Source organism: Danio rerio, chromosome 6 (genome assembly GCF_052040795.2).
Source record: "Danio rerio strain M-AB ecotype USA chromosome 6, GRCz13ab, whole genome shotgun sequence".
Classification (NCBI taxonomy): Eukaryota; Metazoa; Chordata; class Actinopteri; order Cypriniformes; family Danionidae; genus Danio; species Danio rerio.
In genome coordinates this window covers 18,435,883-18,454,302 of record NC_141026.1, presented here as the reverse complement: position 1 = coordinate 18,454,302, position 18,420 = coordinate 18,435,883, and the positions used below count along the sequence as shown (strand labels likewise).

The 18,420-nt window shown below is 36.3% G+C and overlaps 2 protein-coding genes and 1 long non-coding RNA gene across 8 annotated transcripts in view; 2 read left to right on the top strand and 1 right to left on the bottom strand.

The window, feature by feature from the left end:
• LOC147843449 (uncharacterized) overlaps positions 1 to 18,420 on the bottom strand; it is a 186,625-nt gene that overhangs the window by 44,839 nt on the left and 123,366 nt on the right. The gene's annotated exons all lie outside the window — the stretch shown is intronic.
• On the top strand, positions 44 to 11,629 carry LOC147843455 (serine/threonine-protein kinase pim-3-like). Of its 6 annotated transcripts, XM_087257062.1 has the most exons (9): positions 83 to 227; positions 862 to 906; positions 1,037 to 1,207; positions 1,330 to 1,412; positions 1,527 to 1,577; positions 1,654 to 2,026; positions 2,152 to 2,331; positions 2,422 to 2,517; positions 2,613 to 2,851. In XM_087257062.1, the coding sequence occupies exons 1-9, from the start codon at positions 170 to 172 to the stop codon at positions 2,639 to 2,641; spliced, it is 1,086 nt and encodes a 361-aa protein (XP_087113188.1). In that variant the 5' UTR covers positions 83 to 169; the 3' UTR covers positions 2,642 to 2,851. The 6 variants fall into 6 exon arrangements, 5 of the variants coding, with proteins under 5 accessions (XP_087113189.1, XP_087113188.1, XP_087113190.1 ...); XM_087257063.1 differs by lacking the exons at positions 2,422 to 2,517; positions 2,613 to 2,851 and adding an exon at positions 7,361 to 10,283 and having other exon boundaries at positions 44 to 227; XR_015493460.1 differs by lacking the exons at positions 83 to 227; positions 2,422 to 2,517; positions 2,613 to 2,851 and adding exons at positions 7,361 to 7,536; positions 11,580 to 11,629 and having other exon boundaries at positions 593 to 906.
• Positions 11,003 to 14,437, top strand: LOC147843454 (uncharacterized). The gene is made up of 5 exons (XM_087257109.1): positions 11,003 to 11,283; positions 11,424 to 11,629; positions 11,687 to 11,840; positions 12,085 to 12,151; positions 14,171 to 14,437. The coding sequence occupies exons 1-5, from the start codon at positions 11,127 to 11,129 to the stop codon at positions 14,187 to 14,189; spliced, it is 603 nt and encodes a 200-aa protein (XP_087113235.1). The 5' UTR covers positions 11,003 to 11,126; the 3' UTR covers positions 14,190 to 14,437.

Below are 18,420 nucleotides of genomic sequence, written 5' to 3'. Positions count from 1 at the left end.
TTGGCCATACATTCACTACGCAAGGAGTGACGTCAGGGACGTCAGTCACATGACCTTTCTTGATGCCCTGCTTCAGCGTGATTCGGCAATAACATGAAATTTAGCGTAAATAAACTCCTAGAAATGTGTTCCTCAGAAAATAATACAATAATTTTTCTGAAAACAGTTTATGATTGTAGATCTCCCGAATGGAGAACAATTTCATCTTTGTCCACTTCTTCATTATAGTAAGTTACATTTATAGAAGAGCTCGTTTGTTTGGTAATGTTTATTAAAAACTTTATTCTTGAATTTCTGTGTGATTTTCGTTAAAGATTTCTCTGCTGCTAATGTCGGTGGTGACGCTATCAAGTTTTACTCAAAGCTGATAGGCCTATTAAAATGATAGTTATTTAATTTTATAACAAGAGCTTTTAATTAATTATTATTAATAATTAAGATTTTGGAAATCGAATAACTGCATGAATTGTATTCATGAAAATAAAAAAATATCTCAGGCACGCAAGGTCACGCCATTATTAGTTGCTATAGCAACGCGTGTTATTGTATGATTTCTGACCGCATATAAAAACAATCAAACCCATCGCAATCTGTTGGTTGAGAGACGAGGCGACTTTGCAGAGCATTTCTGTGCGATTCCTGAGATTTCTGAGAGAAAAAGACTTATTTTAAAGAGCACAAATTCTCTAATCATCTTTATTTTAGTTATTTTTCTGAATATTTTTTTAAACACATTTTTGTTGCTCTTTTTTTCATTCCTTCTTCTTCTTCTTCTTCTTCTTCTTCTTCTTCTTCTTCTTCTTCTTTACTTTGTTTTACATTTATTTTCATATTTGTCTGTTTTTGTCTGTTTTATTGCAGGTTGGAGGAGATTGTCCATGTCCCACATGGGTGAAGAAAGAGGAGGTGAGTGTTTTTAATCTTTCATTTGTTTGTCATTGTATATCACTGTATGATGCTGTATGATGTTTGACTAATATGAAAAGGATTACAGAAGTTAACAAAAAAGATTCATTAAAAATGTCTTGATATACAGAAGATACACGGGACTGCACCACTGAGCTTCCTGGTTTTTTGGCTCCTCTGCCTTCACATTTGGCTGATTCTGCATCCACAGACCAGAGGAACGGCAAGAGGAAAAGGCAGAGCAGCAGCCAGCAAACGGCGTCCACCTCGTCCAGCAGACCAGCCAAACGCTCTCGCAGAGGTCAGCACAGCTCATCTTCTAGATCTTATGGCTCAGTTAGGAAATGATTTGTCATTGAAGAGACCGCAGCATGTTTTCTCTTTCTCTCTTTTCTTCATTTCTTGTGCTCTTCTGTGTTGCAGACTTGTACCAGAAGGGCCCGTTGCTGGGACGAGGTGGATTCGGCTCTGTGTTTGCTGGGATGCGCAGGTCTGATGGACTGCCAGTAAGAGATTTTCTTCCCTCCTTTGTTCAGACATGCTTTAGAAATGTTGCTGTCAGTAAATGTCATGTGTCACAATCAGGCAGGTGTGATTTACTCTGCTTTTCCTGTCTGCAGGTGGCCATCAAGTACGTGTCGAAGGACCGGACCCCAGAGCGACTGAAAGTTGTATGTTTTGATGTGAATCTGTTGTGTTTGCTGTGTTTGATTGAGTTCTGGATATAATGGAGGGTTTGTCCTGCAGGATGGTCAGGGTCGGCTGCCGCTGGAGGTGGCATTGATGACCCGTGTCACATCAGCTCCTGCCTGCCCCAGTGTCCTGCAGCTGCTGGACTGGTTTGACCGTCCCAGGCGCTACATCCTGATCCTGGAGCGACCGGATCCTTGCCAAGATCTCCAGAGCTTCTGTGAGGAGAACGGCTGTCTGGATGAGCGTCTTGCAAAGAAAGTGCTGGTGCAGCTGATTGCGGCCCTTAGACACTGCGAGAGCCGCGGCGTCCTGCACCGGGACGTCAAACCAGAAAACCTGCTGATCTCCACAGAGTCCCAGGACATCAAGCTGCTGGACTTCGGCTGTGGAGATGTGCTGAAGCGATCGGCCTACAAATACTTTGCTGGTGAGTTTGAGTTACAGAAGGAAACGTTCTGTTGATGTTTGTGAACTTCTGCTGATCCACTAAAGGGAATTTGTCTGTACTGGAGCATGTTGAGCAGATGTTTGTGGTCTTCTTATGTCTCTCAGGCACTCCTGCATACGCTCCTCCTGAGTGGTTTCGTAGACATCGCTACCATGCGACTCCAGCTACAGTCTGGTCAGTAGGAGTGACGCTCTACAACATCCTGTGTGACCGTTTCCCATTCAGAGGCGCACAGAGGGTCACGTCCAGAAGCAGACTGACCTTCCCTAGGAGCTTGTCAACAGGTAAGAGATTCAGACACATTCAGAGATAGCCTGGCGAGCGAGCAGAAGTGTGTTGTTGCGTGTTTCTGAAGACGGTGTTGTGTGTAACAGAGTGCCGTCAGCTGATTCGCTGGTGTCTCAGTGCAGCACCGGCTGATCGACCCAGTTTAGCTGACATTGAGAGCCATCCCTGGTTGCACTGCACAGGTGGCCAGTAACATTACACTTATCTGAATCCAGCAGTCATGGCTTGGGTTGCATTGTCAGGTTCAGTGTAGATAAACGCTGTCAATGATTTGTAGAAGGAGAGCAGGAGGGGCAGAGGAACTGAGGAGAACAGATCCTGATCCTGAGCTTCCTCTGCTGCATCTGTGAGGCTCTGTGTGAAGCTGTACGAGCTGAAGACACACACACACACACACACACACACACACACACACACACACACACACACAAGCTAGTCTACAGTAGACAAATGTACAGTTTCTAGACCACTTAGAGAAAAACAGGGGAAGGTGTTAAATAAATCATAAACAATAAATTTATTTTATACGCAATTACAGCAGTTTTTTTTGTCTTTACTGGTTTCACTGAAATGTTAATGTTCAAAGCAAGGGCAGCACAGTGACTCAGTGGTTAGCACTGTAACCTCACAGCAAGAAGGTCGCTGGTTCAAGTACCAGCAGGGCCAGTTGACATTTCTGTGTGGAGTTTGAATGTTCTCCATGTGTTGGCATGGGTTTCCCCCACAGTCCAATGACATGTGGTTTATGTGAATTGAATAAACTAAATTGGCCAGTGTGTTTGTGCATGTGAGAGTGTGTGGATGTTTCTCAGTACTGGGTTGCAGCTGGAAGGGCATCTGCTGTGTAAAACATATGCTGGATATTTTGGCGGTTCATTCCCCTGTGGCGACCCCTGATGAATCAAGGGACTAAGCTGAAGGAAAATGAATGAATGAACACAGACACTGGAGGAATTAGGAGACTCTGTTCAGTCAGATATGATCATGCTGTCTGTAGTGTGCTGAACTAACTAGACCAAACCTTTATTTGCAATATTTGATGTCTGAATTTAAAACATAAAAATCTAAACTAGCCGAATAGTTTTACTTAAACACAGATCTGTCGATAATAAACTCAATAAATGTCCATACACGCATGCTGATATTTAACAAATGTTTTTTTATTTTGAGTGATCTTCAATTTAAGTAAAAAAGAAAAGTTTCTATGAGAATTTGAAATGAACAATCTTGTGTTTTTGTGGACATTGAACTACAAAATTTCATTATTAAAGAGTGCTGAATAGTTTTTTGATATAATCTTCAATTCAAAGTTAGAAAAAAATACAAATACTTAACTTTTTAAGAGAATTTAAAGTAAACACTACTGTGTTTTTCTTCTTTTGTGCACATCAAATTGCAAATTATCCCAATATAGTGCAATAAATCTCTTTTTAGGACGATCTTCAGTTTCAGGTTAGAATACAATTATAACTTTGAAAATCATTTAAAATGTACATTTTGTTTATTTTCATGTGTAGGTCAAAGTTTCAACAACTCAATCATTTTAAAAAGCATGTGCTCAAACTAAAAGAAGTAAAAAAGTGCTTTTGTGGTGCAGGGTCACGTCTCTCCTCAGTAAGTGATCATGGAAAACACAAGGGGGCAATGTTCAGCACAGAGAATCACAATTTAACTAAAACGTATAAGACTGCGTGTTTTTCATCATCTCAACAGTTTGTCTAATGAAACACAGAATAATTTAACATTTATTTTAACAAATACAGCTCATAGTGTTAATAACATTGTTTACTCTACACTTTGTACCGTGATCATGATGATTGTTTGTTATGAGCAGGGCTGGATTAGGTGATTTGGGGGCCCTAAGCAATTCGAGTCATGAGACCCGGAAGTCTTACAGTAATAAGCACTTTTCATATTTGCTTATTTATTTAGCTGTCTTTATCTTATAGCACTCTGTCTTGCTTTCTATATTTTTATCTTAACACAATCTCTACATTTTAAAAGATTTGTTTGCTTAAAATGAGTTCACAACTAAAAATCATGAAGAAACTATTTGTTTTCTGAAACTAAATTTTCATCTGATTTGACTGCTGGACTGATCCATGATTGGGGGTGGGGGGGACACAATTGCACACATGCTATTTAAGGTAAAATGTATTTGTTAAAGCCTTATCCTACAAAATATGACAGGAAATTACATTATTAGTATTTATTGTGGGCCTCCAGACTTTCTTGGGGCCCTAAGCGTATAATATAACTTTTCATTAATAAAAATACCAAGTTTTGGCATCAAAGGTGTGTTTAACTTACTCATTAGGCAGCAACAAACATTTAATTCATATTGTAAGTTCTCTGAACTTAACATTTAAATTTCTTTAAATGATTCACCATGTCATTTAAAATGATTGGTTGTGCTTGAGATTCTGCCTTGACCACCGTGCTGATTGATCAATATATGTTATTTGACACAAGGTGGTCATTTTGCTTGTGATGCTGAATTCTCCTGAAGCGCAGCAGGACAGAGGCACTACCTGAACCCATCTGACGAAAGAGAAAAGTTAAATTAGTCAGTAGATATTTAAATGCTTGTATACATCTTTCTTAATTGATATACACGCTGGGGCAACACAGTGACTGAACATTGTTTAAAACAGAGTGCCGTCAGCTGATTCACTGGTGTCTCAGTGCAGCACTGGCTGATCGGTCCAGTTTAGATGACCTTGAGAGCCATCCCTGGTTGCACTGCACAGGTGGCCAGTGACATTACACTTATCTGAATCCAGCAGTCATGGCTTGGGTTGCATTGTCAGGTTCAGTGTAGATAAACGCTGTCAATGATTTGTAGAAGGAGAGCAGGAGGGGCAGAGGAACTGAGGAGAACAGATCCTGATCCTGAGCTTCCTCTGCTGCATCTGTAAGGCTCTGTGTGAAGCTGTACGAGCTGAAGACACACACACACACACACATGCACACACACCAGCTCAGAGTGTAAACTAGTATGTGTTTTTAAAATGAGAATATGCAATAAAACAAATATATAATATAAATGAGTAAAACAAGCCAAGAGTAATCTAAATGTTTTTCATAATTAAAAATGGTTGTTTATATTCTGTACAAGAATTCTGTCCTTTTCAAAGAAAATGAACAATAAAATTGAATAAAAAGTAAAAAAAAATAAAAGTCTTTACTGTTTTCAATAAAATATAAATCTTAAACTTTTTTCTTCTCCAGTAAACAAAATGTTTAAAGTCTGCATGAACTTGAAGTTGCGACTTTTTTTTGTATTGTGACGCAGTTCTTAGAGAAACTGAATATTAAATGACAGCGAGCTGATTGGATGTAGTAAAGTAGGCATTTCATTTAGTAAGATTGGGAAAAGTGTTTGGCCAAAGATATTACAACCTAACAGACACCTCCTGCTCACCATTTCTGCTTAGTGTCAAAACTGACAGTTGGAGCAGCGTGGTTAAATATGTTAGTCATGCCCAATTCCTAAGATATACGTAATCTGACAATTTAACAGAAAAACAAACAGGAAGTGCATTTTTGTATTTCAATTAAGATTATAAGGGCAAACAAGTTTTGTTTTTTAATGACATGCACAGATAAATAGTTCACCACAACACTAGCAATGTGAGCTAACAAAATCATACGGTTAATTTTGTCATAAGTTAACGGGGACTTTAAAATTAACAGAGACTCACTCACTATCAGTATGATCCTTTAAGAGAAATGGAAACACAGATCAAATTATTTATTGATATAATACATGCTTTAAACAGCAAATAAGTGTTGCTAGAATACAAGCACAAGATGCTAAACTACATGCTTTGCACTTTCCCATAGAAAACCATTCTAACACTAAACATTCAGTTACAATATCTTACTCCAAATGTTTACAATTTGTTACTTTGATCAGTTCATCACAAGGGTTACAAAGCATGTTTACAAACATCTGCTTTATAATAAACTACAGTAAGGGCTAACAGAGTACAGTTAATAAATAATCATGTTGCATTTCAGTAACACACTGATAATAAATATACATATGTGTTTCCATGACATAAATGACCAGGTATTATTTCTGCTATAAATATGGCAATAAATAAATGCAGTGGGGCTGGATGGTATGATGTATACATCATTACCGTGGAATCAAATGTGTACTGAAAAAGAGTTTTCTATTCTGTTTATATTTCGAAATGTAGGTGTAGTTAGCTCACGTCTAGCATGCGTAAGGCTGAGAAAGACTCTCTGGCAGTGTTGTCAATTGCTTTATATTAGGGCTGCTCGATATTGGAAAAATCTGACATTGCATTTTTTTTTTTTTTTGCTGCGATATACATTGCGATAGGAATATAATTTCACCAGATGATTTGAATAGCTATATTTGGAAAGCTTTAATTAATTTAAATCGACTTGGATGAACAAGACTTTTTCTATGCAGTTCATCTGCATAAATTATAACAAATTACAAGCAATAATAAATAAATAAACAGTGCTTTATGCTTTTCTGGGGAGTGGAACAGTATTCAAGTACAGAAACAAAACAATCAAATGTAAAATAACATGGTGATCATTGGATAAATAATGTCAAATTTAATAATATCTTTATCTTTTAATCATTATTAAAATTAATCCTGCAATGTGACCATTGCAAATACACACATTGGGATATCGATGCTCAAACAATATATTGTTCATCACTACTTTATATTTTCAACAAAAAGGATCACAGTTTATTCATACATATATTTATACAAGAAATGTAATATTTGTATTTTAAAGGGGAAAACAACTGTTTATTTCCTTAAAGTGTTTACATGTTTGTAATTTCATTTTTGAGTTATTTACTTGGGATATATTTTATGATAAGATGTTACTTGAGAAATGTTTATAATGATATTAATAAGGTTTGACCATAAAACTGTGAAATGTGAGATACAGTGGAATTTGTTGTTCATCTGAAGTCATGTTTTATTTACAAAATACACCAGAGATGTTAATGTCTGTTAACTTTACCAGGTAATGATCATCATTTTTGTCATGAAGACTCCTGCTCCGCACCAGAGCCAATGCCTTCCACTGATTGACCAATGGTTCCTGTTCCTGGTTTACCTGTCGCTGGTCAGAAAGAGCAGGATCTGAGGGATTGTCTCAACATCCATCAGTCCACTCTCAGCGGGATTAGAAACACTTGGGTCAGTTTACTTATTTAATTTACTTGGCGCAGTTGGAATTTGGATGTCTCCTAAGGACATTAAAGCCACGATGACAAGTGTGTGTTCGGCAAGAAGACTTACACCTAGTTATCATTAGCTGTGTTACCATCCAAAGAGATTTATCCACAAAACTGGAATATTGCATAAGACATTTATGAATAAAGCACTGTTTCCATCTAAGAGAACAAAACTGGTCACTTCCTGATAAACCGGCACCAAATATTAAAAAGAAAAATGGAATTTGCTGTGGTAGGAGAAAACACTGTGGTCCTTTCTCTTATATAATAAAGGACTTGCGCCTGGAGATAATAATACTGAACCAGTCTGAGGATGAACTTTGGCTGAATGATTTTAGAATGGCCAAAACAACATGTCAGATGCTCTACATTGTGGTCGGTCCACTTGTTTACCTAATGCTGTACCATCACTCCTAGTTATCACATAATCTGTTAAAACAAAATCACATGAATTTCTTTGATGCGCATGTTGGAATTTATTTCAGTAAATGTCTTTCCATCATAGTTGGATGATTCAATTCAGCATTTTTATTCTATGTTTGACGTAATGTCAACTGAAACATGGAGAGAGGGTGGGACAGATTAGCTCTTCCCCTTTTGAAAAAAAAAAAAAAAACAATCAGCCAATATTGTATTTATATCAATATCACATATCACAGCTCTGCCAGTGAGGGTGGTTGAGCTCAAGCGCATCAAATGAAAAGCAAATGGGAAGCGTCTTGAAAATGGCGGGTTATGTCAGATACTAGAGAGCATTTGAATGATCAAGATTTGATGAGAAACTGAAGTATGAGGTGATGGGGAAAAAATCATTGATCCATTTAGACGAAAGTAAGAAACTGCAAGCTTTGGATGCTTATATCAGTTTTATATCTTCTAAAGACAAATTCTGTCACTCACTGACATGTAAAAAATATATTTTAATTTCACATTAACTTCAAAGCAACAGTCACCAAAATGACACAATTAGGATCAAAGCCTAAGGGCCCTATCACACACTCAGCGCAATAAGGTGCAAGGTGTGTATGGCGTGATTAGTTGCTATTTTCAGATCAGCACAACTGTAATTTTCATGCTTTGCACCACGTTGTTTAAATAGCAAATCCATTTGTGCCACTTTGTGGACTCATGGGTGTTCTGGTCTAAAAATGTTGTAAAAATGGTGTGTTAAGGCGTATTGTTGGCGCATTGCTATTTTGAGGAACTGAAATAGGCCACGCTATTGACCAGATGAATGCTGGTTTAAAGTCCTGTGCAGAGCGTTAGCTATAGTTAAAGAGTAAAATCAAAGCAAAGAGAAATTAAAGAGGCCGACTGGAGGAGGCTCAGTCTTTATCCTCGAACAGATGATCTGTCTAACTGTTTTCTCACTAGTGAAGCGTTTAGTTTTTCCACTTACAAAGTCCACCATGTATATAGAAAATGAGCCATGGTGCAACACAGCTGACTCTTACTACACGTTCACACCGAAAGCATCAAGAGCGTCAAAGGTCGCTTTGGGCGCCCTGGTGACATCGCTGTTTGCCTTTACCTCTGGCGGCGAGAGCGTCAAAATTCGCTACATTGATCTTGTATTTAAAGGGGCCGTTGCAGCATATCAGTTACATTCCCACATAAAACATGCTTTCAAGCGTGAAAATGTTGCACACTTTTTATCAAATTTATTTAACAATGGAAGATCAAGTTGCATGTGGTGTGGCTTTGCTGCACTTAATTATCTAATGTGTCCATATGTCTGAAATATTCTGAAGCAGCAATAATGTTTTGTGCTGAGATTCCCGCTTTTTTAAGGAAAAATATATATAACATTAATTCACATGAGTAACTCACCAGTAACTTTTTAATGTATGTTCCTGTGAGAAAACATTGCAAATAATTGGAAATCCGGTGACCGCAATAATCAAACCCGTGGAAACAACCAAAGTTCACTTTGACTGTGTTCTCTGGACTGCTCTCGAGCGGCGGACTTCTACATTCTGATTGCTTGCTGCCGAACCACATCATAGCTCATTACCAAAAAGTTAACTTGATTTCAACTCTCTTCGACGCCCACACCGGTGAAGGCGCTCTGCACTATTCCTCGACGCCGGCTCTCATTGAAAATGAATGAATTCCGGCGACTTTGGCGCTGTCGCCGCTTTCGGTGTGAACATACGGCTAAAGATGAGACTCTGATTGGTTTAATGCACATTTTGCTGAAAACACACCCATAACTCATGAAAAGAATAAGCACAACCCTGTCGGACCATGCGCCAGAGCACAGAACATATTTTCCTGTCCTTAAAATAGCAAAAGTTTATTCAGACATGCCCTTAATGGTTTTGTTCCATGCACTTTAGACTTTATGCTTAGATTGATAAAATAGAGACCTTTAAGGGGCAGTTTCAAAGAGTTATAAAATAATTTTGTATGGTATTTTGAGCTGAAACGTCACATACACACCCCAGGGTCATCAGAGACTTACAGTATTTTAGATCTTGTAAAAAGGGGCATAATACTGTAGGTCCCGTAACATTGTTATTTCAGACTGGGTCTCTGCTTCATCAGTGTCTGGGTGATTGCCTGTCATTGTGGACCAGTAGTTGACATGTCTAAACACTACTTTATTTCCAATACGAGGCACAGAGAAACAACTCATTTGTATTTAAGGAACATACACAGAAACAACACTTTTTAATCTGACAAAACAACTGACATTTTCAACAGTTTAAAACAAAAAACAATGTATATAAATAAAGATATGTAGAGTATTTAAAGCTAAAATTTCACAGACACATTCTGGGGACACCAAAAATAAAATAAGTGAATAATAGGTGCCCTTTAAATGATTAGTTCACTTCCAGAATAAAACGTACTCACCTCCTGACACATTTCATGGTTATAGAGGTTGATGAGTCGTCAATAAATGATGATCAATTAAGGGAATTTATAATATCAGGCATCACATACAGCATTACTCATATTGAGCAGTCTTATCTACACTTTAAACACTGGGTCGGTAATGTGCAATGCTTTAAAATGTGCAGTTTTATTCTGAAACAGGAAGACAATGGCCAATTTCAGCATCTTGAATGGGGTGGGACATATCAAATACCAGAAGAGCATTTGATTGGTCAGCAGATGTGATGAGCATCTGAAGTTTGAGGTGTCATCAAATTATTTCTTGTTTCATTTTGCAGGAAATGGCAAATCCTAAAAAAGTATTTACATTTTTTTAAGAAAATGACTAATCATCATGCTAGGCAGGCGAGGCAGTGGCGCAGTAGGTAGTGCTGTCGCCTCACTGCAAGAAGGTCGCTGGTTCGAACCTCGGCTCAGTTGGGGTTTCTGTGTGGAGTTTGCATGTTCTCCCTGCCTTTGTGTGGGTTTCCTCCGGGTGCTCCAGTTTCCCCTACAGTCCAAAGACATGAGGTACAGGTGAATTGGGTAGGCTAAATTGTCCGGAGTGTGTGTGTGAATGTGTGTGTGGATGTTTCCCAGAGATGGGTTGCGGCTGGAAGGGCATCCGCTGCGTAAAAACTTGGCACTGTACTAAAATGTTGTGTGTTGTAAATGTATCCATCACCACCAATGACTATGGCAGAATCCTTAAGAACACCATCAAGATGCACAGTTACTTTACGTTCCAGTACCCCTAGGAACATTTACAGTCCTTGTTCCAGTGCAGTTGGAGATCAAGACAGAACTTATTGCAACTCGTCATGTCTTTGTTAGAATTCAAAACATCAGTACATTTGTAAAGGCTTAATGCAGCTAGAAAGTAAAGATTAACTAGAGAACAACAGCAGTATCTATCCCACTGTTGAGATATATGAGATGTTATACTAATTCATTATTTGTGTTTTTTAGCATTACTGACTGAACTTATAAAATCACAAGAGGTCATAAAGCAGCAACTGGACCTGATTCTCAAAAATCAGCAAAAACAAAGCAGTACTCTGCAGCGGGATGAAACTCCAGATGCAAGCACATTTGACCTTCCTTTGTCCAATTTATTTGATTTAGAAAAGCTTGAACATCAACTAAAGGAGCAGCCCGAACAAAGGAAGAAAGTGGTAAGTTCAAGCTCTTTTGTATTTTTTTTTTATTTTAATTTATTTTTTGTTTGTTAGTTTATTTTACTTATTGGTAGGTTTTCCACTAAAGAAGCAGTGTGGCGTATCCTAGGAAAGCTTTTGGTCAACTCCTTGGCTAAACAAATGAACTGGAGTGGGGCAAACCAAAAAGTGGCTTTTCGTGCACTCACCCTAAGGACTGTCGTAGTCAGTAAGTTGATTTTAAATATACATTTCAATACATTTAGAGGCTGTTATTCATCTGTGCCAAAATACCTTTTATGCAGAATGTGTATTTAAATCATTAACCAGAGGAAAAAAGAATCTTTATATTATGTGATTTTAAGTCCCATTTAGGTTGTACTTATGTGAGAGCAAATATGAATCAGTTTTTTTTTTTCGATTAACATTTGTACTTGTTCACAACAAATCATCTGTTTATCTTTTAATCACAGATGCAGTGAGGACAAATGTCCATACCAACAGCGCCACTGATGAAGAGGTGGAGAAATACATCACAAGGTGGCTACAACTTGCTCCTGATAGGGTTGATGGAAGGAAGGAAAGAGAGCAGCTAATGTGTCAAATGTCTAAATCACTTTATTTTTTTAAATTATTTTATTTTATAACAACATTTTAAGTGTATTAAGATGTTCCCTGATACTTGGGCAATTTGTTTCTTTCACTTTCTCTCTATATATAGAGAAAGTATATTCATGCTATATTCATATATATTAGCTATATATATTCATGCTATTTCTTTATATATACAAACATATATATATATATATATATATATATATATATATATATATATATATATATATATATATATATATATATATATATATATTATACTATATTTGCTATTTCTTAAACTGGTTTCTGTTCAGGTTTTTTATAAAAAAAAATAGCTGTTTTAAGATGTCTTGTGCAATTTTATAGATTTTTACATGGGTATTTTAAGTTGTTTCCTTTTTTTTAATTTTGTGCAGTTTCTAAGCTTTTTTTTTTACAGTCTATTTGGAAACTTTTGTGCATGTGCAATTTCAGAATTTTTAAAAAATCTTCCTTTTTACTTAAATTTGTTTATAATGTGTCATTATTCTGCAGCTTCATTGTTATTGCTTTATTGAAATTTTTAATTCTTGAGTAGTACAACGTATTCAATTTTATTATTATTTGTTTAATACTTGTTTAATCAATAAATGTTTTTTGTTATTTATTGTGTCCTTTGTTTGATTATTTGCAATGTAGAACATGTATGCTGTTTGCAATTTATTCAAAGGTTAAACGCTTATTTACTGTTATATCAACACAAATGGTCTATAAGTTGTGACTATATTGTTCTCTGGTGACTTAAACTGTATTTACACACACACACACACACATAAATAAATATAAATTAGAGACACAGCTTAGATACCGATTGAGGGACGTAAACAACAACAATGGTTCTCATTCTTTCCTGGATTACATTTTTAATTAGCTCCCAGGAATCCAAAAAGGTCCACATATTGATTTTATAATGGAAGTCGTTTTAACATTAAGATATGATTAAATTGCCATTGCTTATATACTTAAAAGATGGTGTTACAGGGACCCAAATCCTAACATAATTATTATTATTATTATTATATTCTACAGTGCTTCACGGAAATCATGCACTGCACGTTTAATCAGGGTAATTGCATTTGGTGGCGCGGTGGCGTTGCTGTGGTTACTATAATCAGTGACGTTCTAAAAAAGAATGTGTTCGAAAAGCCGTCGATGACGTTGAGAAAGTGTGAGCTGCATTAAGTGTCTGACCATCGCTGACATTAGCGGTATGTAAAGATCTTTCTAAAAGTATCATTTTAAGTTGTTATATTTGGTTGTTTCTACGTGCTTTTGGTGACGGACAAAGATTTTATTATTTCTCTGTCTAGTTAGACTGTGGATTGTACTGAATGTTGGTTGGAATGTGAGATTGCCTTCTTAACTTATTTTGGCGACTTGTCAATTTTAGGCATTTGAATATATCTATTTTTCTAGTTTGTGTATTCTGTTGTCTTCTTTAGCAGCTTATTCATTATCGTAGAATGATTTTTGTTATGTTGTCAAGTTGGTAAACCGATAGATAAAACATTTTTGTTTGTTTATATGCTTCATTTGTATATTGCTATTTAACATTTGCAGATTGTTATTCGTTATATCATCAGATTAATTGATCTGTTATAATGTATTTGTATGCTGTCAGCTTTAACACATATTCCATATTACTGCTGTATTTATTTACTGTTTTATTTAATTGTAATTTATGTCGTCGGCCTGTTCAACATTTGTAGCTTTTGATTGTTATTTCTTTTATTTACAGCTTTACTAATTATTGTAACACATTTATTTATTCTAAGTTCATAGATTGTCATCTAGTAGAGGATTTACTTATAGCTGCAAAATATTAGAACAGAATCAGACTGGAGACAATGGTAGATGAAACCTTCAAAAAATGGTATTAAGTTTAATTAAGGACTTGACATCTTTTTTAATTGTATTTTGCAGATCAGAAGGGACCACATGAAAAAAAAGGGAAATTACACACCACAGCAACGACTGGAAATGGAAAAACAGATGGACGGCTGCATCGATGGAAGTCCTTCCAGGATGAAAGGGGTGTTGTTAAGTATAGATAAGTGGTTCTCAAACCTTTTCACTTTAGAAAGAATTTGTCTCTCGAAGTACGACCTATGCTTATATAAAATGTGTTTAAATTAAGTTAATTAAAATCATTACCATTCGTAAAAAATAAAAAAATAAATAAATGCTGTACTTAAAGGTAAAGTATTAGCATATTGGAGCCTATATTCATCAAAACCTGGAAATGTAGCTCGGGCCTTATAAATTTATGTCATCATATTCATATCATATACAAACCAAATTGCATGTACATATGATATATTTGAATGGGGGAGACCAGGGACAGCTGTGCTTCTATTATATTTCTCTACAGATCTTTAAGATCTTACTTTACAAGTGTCTGGTATTAAATTGCATATAAGTTAATGTTCAGCGCATACAGAAATCGTGAACCCTTTTTAGTTTCAAACAGGAGGAGTGAAATGTTACAATTCAGCCCACAGTTTGGGTTAGTTGTAACACACCCTGTGGTGAGATGTAAATGATGATTTCCACCGGGGTGAGATGAAACATTATAAAATAAGAATTAAAACCAAAAAATAGATTTGAAAGCTTTTTATTCAGCATTGAGCTTTCAATATAATTTGTGTCTCTGTGTTTCAAAGCTGAATAAAATGTGCATCAGATTCAACAATTGAACACTATTTGTGTTTGCAGGCTTCATGAGCCCACAGAGTTCAAACACTGAGCTCAAACTACTTTTGACTTTCTCTTTAAAGAGCTATAGGAATACTGAAATTAAATCATATAAAGACATTTTTGAATCTGCTTGAGGTTGGTGGAAACATTTCACTGACGTTACGAGCAAGTTATTAGCTTTTATTCTTACAACTGACCCAGTGTTATGTGGCCATGAATCTGTTCTCCTACAGCTAACAGCTAAAACATTATCACCAACAATGTGGATTAAATATATCCACACACAGATTACATGGGTTTAACTACAAATCAGGCATTGATATCTTAAAAATAGTTCAAGTAAAAATATTACTTAGCTGAAACGTAGTGTTTCCTCTCTAATATCTGCTGTGTCTGCCACAGGACCTGGTCAGTCATCCACGGCCAGAGGGGTTAGGAAGTGCGAGATCGATTTACAAAATATTTCCTGGTTTCTCCCCCTTGAAATCTAAACATTAACTTGTATTTTTAATATATGATTCACAATCACATATTTCAATTAGAGATTAGATCGGCTTACAGTGCGTCATTTACAGTATGTGTTTTAGAAAACTGAGTGATTATTAGGGATGCACCGATACCACTTTTTTTACAAACCAATACGAGTACGAGTATTTTAATTTATGTTCTAGCCGATACCGAGGACCGATATCAATAGATTTGGTTTCGATGAAGTTTATTTCTTTATTTCTTTATTTTTAATTTTTTGCTTGTTGCAAGGATAACCACAAAAATCTTTAAGAGAAGGCTTTTCCAAGCCAAAAATATACACACATTGTTGATAACCCTGCAAATCCAGACCTTATCTATTAAAGATTAACTGTGGACATTTAAATGATGAGTTATCCTTGCGCTGACATCCCTCCACGCCTTCACACATTACATAAAGTGTGTGCAGTGTACTATACCTTATGGAGTCACTCTCTTACACTGCATATTCGGGAAGCATAAAACCCTGTTATGTGCGATTCTTTCATATTCACGAGTCCTGCCGTTAATCCGCAGGTCAGGTATAAAGTAGGCTATACTTGATGCTATACTTTAAGTTTAACTATAGGTGGGTCACGGCTAGATAAGATCAATAGCCATAAATACTCAACGCATACTCTCATTTTAAAAATCACGCCACCATCATCTCACAATGTTTAATAATAATTAATCTTATTTTCATTAAAACGAGTGATTTAGCAATGCCGCGCCACTGACAAGCCAACTGCAGATCAAACAAAGCCACTTTTTTCCGAAGTTCAGCTGTTTTTTTTTGCATTTGATTATTATGCGTTTAAAATTTAAAAAATCAATAATGAATAGAGTGTATCCTGCGTGTGTGCGTTTTTTTTTTTTATCACTGAAGCTGCCCTTTTTCAAAACTAAAAGTAACTTTGTCTCTCTGGCAATATTTCAGCTTTAATCTAATGAAAAGTTAATTTAGATGAGCCAATATTCAAAAATTGCAGTAAAGTAACTGTGACGTGCGGCCACACATTGAATCTGAGGTCTGATCTCATCTCTCTCTCTCGCTGTCATCCAGACACTGATGCGTAGACACCACACAAGTCATGTCGCAAAACTGAGGCTGGTACCAGCTGACAGGTAGAACAGCTGAAGCCTTTGCGAAATCTGTCAAATACAGCACTGAAATGAACAGGCATAAATACCTTTGACCCAAAAAGTCTACCTATAGGATATCTGTAAAAACGCAATCAGAGCCAATGTTATGTAGAAGTTGTGTAGCCTAATAATTATATTAATTTTGATAAAAAGAAAACCAAAATAAACAATTCATTGCATTTTTCGTTTGCTAAAAAATATACAAAGGGTGGCTAGTTTGTATTAATGTGTTTTAATATTAATTAAAATGTGTTTAGTCTATTTAAGCTTAATGGTTATATACGCTGCCAATAGGCAAGCCATTTAAAAAATATTATTTTACTGTGTACTGGGTTAGAATGTATATTTTACATGAAAAACTATATGTAGCATGTCTCGCTGTCATTTAAAACATGCAATTCATAACACACCAGAGCTGTAGGCCTACACTTACAGGGCGTTGTTGGTCAATAGTCATACTGCGCACCACGTTATTGAGCTCAAATATCTCTGAGGGAGATTATGTGACCCGATAGCCATTATTAACTTGAGAGATTCTAAAAATAAAAGGCCTTTTAAAAAAAGGAACAACACACAAATCGGCAACAAGTAAAACTGGTCCCTTGGAGTTCAGCACTTGTCATCTCGCCAGTGTATGCTGCGTGGTGTGTATAGCGCCCTTATGCAGCGCATGTCAACTGTCACTGGTGAGAGAGAGCGTGCCCGTGAGAGCTCACTGCAAGTATCGATATAATCACACGCAAAATCATATCGTTATAAATATTCTATTAACAATACTTATCAAAATGTTTATACACTTACATGGTATTTATTGAGATTGTGTGATCTGTATAGGCTGTCTGATCTTTACAGAAGCTGTAAACTGAGACGGGCGCAGTGACCGCAGTAATGTTCAGCTCTGATGAGGTGCTTTTATTTACCCTGTAGTCTTTAGATTTTTTACATAATGTTCCATTACTTAAAATTTCTTTAATTTTTTTATTTATAGTTTATATTAAAATGAGTGCTAGCTTGTTTTGCTGTGATCATTATGCAAGGATCATATTTCATGTTCGGTTTATTCTTCAGTAGCCGATAGATTCAATAATAATGTATTTTTAAAAGGATTGTTTATAAGGACTAAGCTATAAATACATAATACATTAGGCTAATTATTAAGACATTGAAGTCAGGTAGGATAACAAATCACATCCATGTAGTAAATTACTGTTGAGTGGGATCTGTGCGTGGTATCTGCCTTTCATGTACGATATGAGTATGAGTATTTTAAGTGTCACCCCGATACTGGTATTGGAATCAGTGCATCCCTAGTGATTATAAATACACTGTTTGACCAATTCATTCGTGATTTGCAGCATTTCCATAATTTGGTGGAAGTGAGATCATATCTTAAGTAAAACATAGGGCCCTATCATACACCCAGCGCAATGCAGCGCAATGCAGCACAAGGCGCGGCACAAATGTTATTTTCTAGTTTCAAGTGTTGTTTTGCTGTTTTGCACCACGTTGTTTAAATAGCAAATGCATTTGCGCTTATATGTGCGCCCATAGGCGTTCTGGTCTGAAAAGGAAGGTGTTCTGAGGCGCACTGCTGGCACGTTGCTATTTTGAGAAACTATAATAAATTTTTCATTAGACCAAAACAAACCCGGTCTAAACTCCAGCGCAGAGTTGCGCCTCGCTTACACACTGCTTAATAGCCTACACACAAGATGTAGAGCAATACGCAAATATCTTTACATATGAAAAAATTTAAATATTAATGATATATATAGGATATAATAAGAATAGATATAGGAAATAAATTTAAAGGATTAAAATATTAC

Coding starts and splice junctions, on each gene's coding strand:
- LOC147843455 (XM_087257062.1), top strand. CDS start 170: ATGATTGTAGATCTCCCGAATGGAGAACAATTTCATCTTTGTCCACTT. Junction 907..1,036: donor CATGGGTGAAGAAAGAGGAG/GTGAGTGTTTTT, acceptor CTTGATATACAG/AAGATACACGGGACTGCACC. Junction 2,027..2,151: donor GGCCTACAAATACTTTGCTG/GTGAGTTTGAGT, acceptor TATGTCTCTCAG/GCACTCCTGCATACGCTCCT.
- LOC147843454 (XM_087257109.1), top strand. CDS start 11,127: ATGTATCCATCACCACCAATGACTATGGCAGAATCCTTAAGAACACCA. Junction 11,284..11,423: donor TTGCAACTCGTCATGTCTTT/GTTAGAATTCAA, acceptor TGTGTTTTTTAG/CATTACTGACTGAACTTATA. Junction 11,630..11,686: donor CCGAACAAAGGAAGAAAGTG/GTAAGTTCAAGC, acceptor TTTGTTTGTTAG/TTTATTTTACTTATTGGTAG.